Genomic DNA, 5,609 nt, shown 5'->3' with positions numbered 1-5,609 from the left:
GACAATGGACAGATGGAAAGAGCTAATAGCACGCTGATTGAGCTACCAATGGCTTTCACTGAGGACGAGTCCACCTCACCTACCAGGCTACAATCTATACCTCAAGCGGTAAAATGGGGGTACCTACCGATATTCTCGTACCGAACACGGAAGTAGCAATCCACAATATCCCTGAGTAAGAACTGAGCCTTAAAGAAGAGGTAAAACAAGTTTTCAACATTTCAAAGGAATTCTTACAACCGTAATCTGTCAAGTAGAAGAAACTTCACGGCAAATGCAGTCAGAATAACTTCTACCGAGGGGGGACCTAGTTCAGCTATACAAGGCGATCCCGCCCCCAACCTCTTCCTCCAAAAAAACGTATGAAGCAAGGATCCATTCTGAGCCATCTTCCCAACAAACTACCTCTTCTACAATGCACACCTCCGTACTCAGCCAATCACCGATCCTCACAGCAGGACGGGTCCGTGTGAAGGTACGCCGTCTGTCAGATGCGAGGATGAAGTCAACGTTTGAACGGACGAATAAAGACGACCAGAAATGAGGCACTCAGAGACCAAAAACATCCGTTCTCAAAAAAAAACGAGGGGGATATGTAATGTGCGTGTGTGTTTGATTGCATCCTTAAAACAAGAAAGGGCCTCATCCACCTTTAAGGAAGAAGCGTACGCTTAACAGGCATAACCCTGATCAGCGTGACAAAAAGTAATTTCCTCCATCTAATCAGTCCACTCATTCCAAAGAAAATTAAATCCAAGTCTGAAGAAATAAACGCCGATTCTATTATGCAATAATGAGGTTATTTTCTGGTAATTGTGTTTTACTGTCGTTAATACCAACATCACCGCTCTAAAAATCGAGTTATTCCAGATGGTATTAGGCGGGAAATCCCGGGAAAGTTTATGATATTGAGGTCTTAAAACAGCTATTAGGAGACGGTGGCAATCTGTGCAGTCCAAATAGGCACTATTCCATTCCATCAAAATTCTCTGATAAGGTATTCGACGACTTCAAGGTAACAAATCAATGCATAAATGTGCACTGGTAAAGTATCACCTCATTAAAAGTTCCATTTTTTCCAAATCTGTTGAGGTTTAACTAAAAAACCAAACTGTGCTCCCTGTACATACTTAGGGGTGAAATCTTCCCACCACAAACGCCAACTACCCCACAGAAAGTAGCTCCTTGCACTAGACTCTCGCCTAGCTCACTGCTTTTGTACTGACCGACATGACACCTGCGTCGCCATAACGAGGGGCACACTTGTCACCACGCTCATCGAGACACATCAACCACCATAGCTCAGATGACGAAATCAACCACTCCCCTTTCCGCCACAATTCATTTCAGCTCAACCGGATCTGTCACACATGTGCGACGGGAAGACAGTCAAACACATGATGCCGGTAATAAACGTTAAAAGTAGATAGATTCAGAAAGTGCATCTGAAAGTACGAGTGAATTCCACACAAATGGGAAAAAATGCGGCGTCCCCCAACCTCACGCCCGAAGTTGATGGAATACGCGGAAGAGAAGTGATTTTACACAGTTTGCTAGATACACAGAGACCAACGGTGTAGTCAGAGGAGAAAGTTTTCAGATGAGGTGTGATGATAGTGAATGTCGTCATGACCATCAGGAGAGGATTTGGCCGGCTGCAATTGCGTCGATCGGACTTGTGAGCCCTCCACAAAGGCGTGCTGCACAAGTTCTCCCTCTCGCCGCTCCGTACTCACTAGAACACGACGCTGGGGCACTAGAACTATAGCCTCCTTCCCATCCTGCCAGACTTCAATTAGTCTATTGAGACAATTCACACGAGACTCAAGGACTTCACGACTGGGAGAGGATATTACTAGGTCTTGGATGTGTTCCAGCTGGGGGGTAAGCTGAGTTATCATATCGTCGAGGCTAGTATCTTGAGGCAAGGGTGGCAGGTTCGGCAAAACGTCTTCTTCATCCTCCTCCACTTCCTCATCCTCAACAGCTCCCACAACCGCTGCTGCCGAGGCTTGTGCAGATGCTTTCAGTTTAGCTTTGATGTTTCGTACGTCGGACATAGTGCATGGTGTGTGGAATGTGTCTAAGAATCGGCTTTCGAAGCGGGGTTTCAACTTACTCTCAATAAAGTCCTTTATTGCATGACTGTCCTGATTGGCTTGAAACATACTCCCTACAATGGCTAATTGGGGTTGGGTTAACCGTCGATTCCGGGGATAGGCTTTAGCGTGTTCTGGCGCAACATCGTGATTGTGTTTCACATCAAAACGCACGATTTTGAGCTTGTTGCGATAGCAGCTGACGTGGATTCTTGAGCGACACCCAATCTTAGCGGATCTAAGTGGACGATAGCTAATGGGAACAGAAGTCCCCGATTTACCTTCGAACTCGCTGGATAGATGCGTCGCAGTTGTGCGTGCCGTAATGATAACATTCATACGCAAAGGACTTGTAAACCAAGGTGTGTGCGTAAGGCGACTCAGCAGGGAAGCGTTTTGTATTTCGCTTCCCATAAAGAGAACCAGTGATGCGTTGGAATTCATCCATTTTTGTCTGTAGTTCCGTAAAACTGTTAAACATTTTGTCCTTAAATATGTCCAAAAAGATTGCTGTACAATCGACACCGGCACTGACGTCATCTAGATCAGTAAATTGGAATGAATTATGGAAAACTCACTCTCCTCAGTTATGCATTGTTCCGGTATCATATCTGCAGCTTCGACTTCGGGATAGCCCTCGTGGTTATGAACCATATAATATTTAACAACACCAAGCTGAGAATTGCGGGATCCAACCGTAAAATAGGCCGGACAGCCTATCCCTCCATAACTAGAATATATCATTAAAATCCCGATATTTACCCGAATCCGTTTTTTGCGACAGACTTTCGGTGCATTTCACATGCAAAACGAATGTATTTATAGAAAAGTAGCTGCCGTTCAATGGTTTCCAAGGGAAAATAGGTAGAGCTTGTTGGTTTGAAATAAGTATGACTAGCCTGTTGTCAAGAAGGCAAGAGGTTAGCAAGGGGAGCATGTACCTTCTGAAATGCTTCGAGGTTTGAATTAAAAGCATCGTATGTAGAAAAGCGGGTCGACCCAAGATACTTAATGAAATCCTCACTACAATCAAACTGGACCTCCATAATCCCATTGACTTTTAGTATACTGTAGCTGAATGTTTACTGAGCCCCATAAAACATCACACACGAGACCGCACACCACCCAGCGTGCATTGTAAAATAGCATAAAATTCGATGCACTTAAAAAATTCACTTTACTGATATGGGTAAGTATCACTTTGACTGGCTTTTCACACAACAACCTCTACCACATTTTTTGCATTATGATTTTAAGAAGAAATGCAATTTTATTAGTCCTACAATGGTTATGAATGAATCGTTCGTGAATATTTCACTCCCACTTGTGGCTGTAAGGCCACACATCACGAAATATTGCATAACTTTTTGTTTGTCGGAAGCACAGCCGCTTATTTACCTTTTGGGTGGGTAGTTTTTAATTTTAACTTACGTAAGTTTCGATGATCTCAGCGCCGAAGATAACGTCAGTATATTTCCCAATTCTTCCCATAGATTTTAACACAAAGCCCTGTTTAAAGTAACTACTTAGAATAGCGAATACAAGGCATATTTCTATAGTGAGACAAGTAGTCCTTGTGCCTTGCCGACTCAGCATTTGCAGCATAATTGTGAGTAGGTCGTAGCGTTTTGGCCCGTGCTGATGTCGCATGAAGCCACAGCAATAGGGCAGAAGGCATGCTACCAGTATACAGGGGACTGAAGGGCTACCGGCATGTTCCGAATACTATCTCACTGAGCGGAGGAAAATCTGTGGATATTTATGTTGCCGTGTAGTCAGAATATCAAAGTATTAAACAGCAATAGATGGTGACAAAGTCCATATCTTTGGAAAATGTAGAGGTGAAGTATGTGCCACTTTACCTGTGCGGGAGTGGCACGAAATTGATGAAGTTAAATTTTCAGATGACAACTTTGGCACTCTTGTTGCACGGGTGACGCCCCATAGAGTGGGCCTCATAAGTGGTTTCTGTACTAAAGGCAAAGAATCTTCACGCGTAATTTTCTCTCCTTTCAGAATTAATTATTCGCATCAAATTTAGACATTTTCTTACACAACATTTAGTTTTCACAAATGGGCCTTCTAATCGTCATGGCATGCAGTATCTTGATAGGACTGTCATAATTGACAGTGATTAGCTCTATTTCCCCATGCATAAGCGTTAATTTAAACTAACAAAATTTTCATTTGTTTGAATTAGTGATATGCGTGGTATTCTTGCGAGGCCACATTTTATTTCAAATTTTATCCTTTTACATTGCACAATTAATATCACTGTAGCAATTTTTGGTGCCCCGAGTATGACCCGAAGCCGTAAGTAGTCAGCGTGGTATGCCAGAAAATATATTACTGCTGGGCAGAAGAGCTGAGGCTACAGGCATAGCCTGCAACCCATGCCGACAAACGAGAGTACGTCAGTAATGCACCTCCTGCCATGCTGCCACGACTTCAGGAAAGACTCAAAGCGCCACATCGGTGACGGTGAAGAGCGGACCCGATTCCAAAAGCCAACTACCCTGGTTTCTATTGCTGAGTACTAAGCCTTAATGTGACAAAAGAATGGCAGCTACTACTGATGAGAGAATCTGTGATGACTCTTAGTAGGAGGGTTGAAAATGACGTCTACCGTAGACAACCACCCCTGTCCTGTGTTCTCCGGGAATGCTATTAACGATTGCAGCAACACCATCTACGAAAGTTTATTATCGAACTGTCTCTCTGCTATCTGATTAGAATCCAGCCAGAAGTTGCCGGGTAATCCGGAGGTAAAGCGGATACGCTCCGACTGCATTTTAAGTCGATCAATGAGGGGATTATTGATTATTGATAATTTCCTCTCATATTTAAGTAGCGAATAAGAGTCGCTCAGCAGGATATCGCCCACCTCGAGCAGCTCATTAACAAACCAGTCTCTTTCTCTGTCAGTTGTGCGTTATCAGAAAGCGATTTGTTGTTGCTTTTTCTTTCGTCAGTACGAATGTCACATTTAAACTTAATTGGAAATAACTTCTAAATTTTACCTTGAAGAAATTGCTACGTTTTTATGCTTGATTGCTTTTTAGTAAATGAGAATGTTTTCGTTTTATTTTACCAAATTATCTTTAATATTCCATTCGCTTGTCAAAAAGTCCAGCAAGCTTTATTAAACTGTCTTCTTTTCTCCTTCAGAGCCGTCTGGTAAACAATATTAACGGGCAAATATTTAAAACCAGGTTTAAGGTAAGCAGATCACTTTTAGTAAAAAAGAAACATGCAAATCCCAGCAATTACAGAAAATTAATCAACGCATTTGTCTCAAAACCTCAAGTGCAAAAAGGCGAGGTCGGAGGAAATAAACTGGTACTCACACTGTTATCAAATACTGGCTAAGAGCGGCTTCACATTATTGAACATTATGGTAAGTAGCGGAACAGACAAATCTACACTTTAAGTAGGCACTCCGGATAGTCATATAACGGGTAGAGAACAGAGTGTACGAAGTGAAGAATGAAGCAATCGAACGTACCCACT

The 5,609-nt window shown here is 42.8% G+C and overlaps 1 protein-coding gene across 1 annotated transcript; it reads right to left on the bottom strand. All coding sequences in view use genetic code 11, as the record gives it.

The window, feature by feature from the left end:
- Positions 1-1,580: 1,580 nt before the first annotated feature.
- Positions 1,581-2,753, bottom strand: EGR_06105 (hypothetical protein; the record flags this gene model as incomplete). The annotated part of the gene is made up of 3 exons (XM_024495354.1): positions 1,581-2,337; positions 2,381-2,639; positions 2,678-2,753. The coding sequence occupies 3 exons, from the start codon at positions 2,751-2,753 to the stop codon at positions 1,581-1,583; spliced, it is 1,092 nt and encodes a 363-aa protein (XP_024350185.1).
- Positions 2,754-5,609: the final 2,856 nt, after the last annotated feature.

This window comes from Echinococcus granulosus, assembly GCF_000524195.1.
Source record: "Echinococcus granulosus chromosome Unknown EG_S00051, whole genome shotgun sequence".
In the NCBI taxonomy this organism is placed as follows: Eukaryota; Metazoa; Platyhelminthes; class Cestoda; order Cyclophyllidea; family Taeniidae; genus Echinococcus; species Echinococcus granulosus.
Note: the sequence above shows the minus strand (reverse complement) of the source record. Positions and strands in the feature narration are given on the sequence as shown.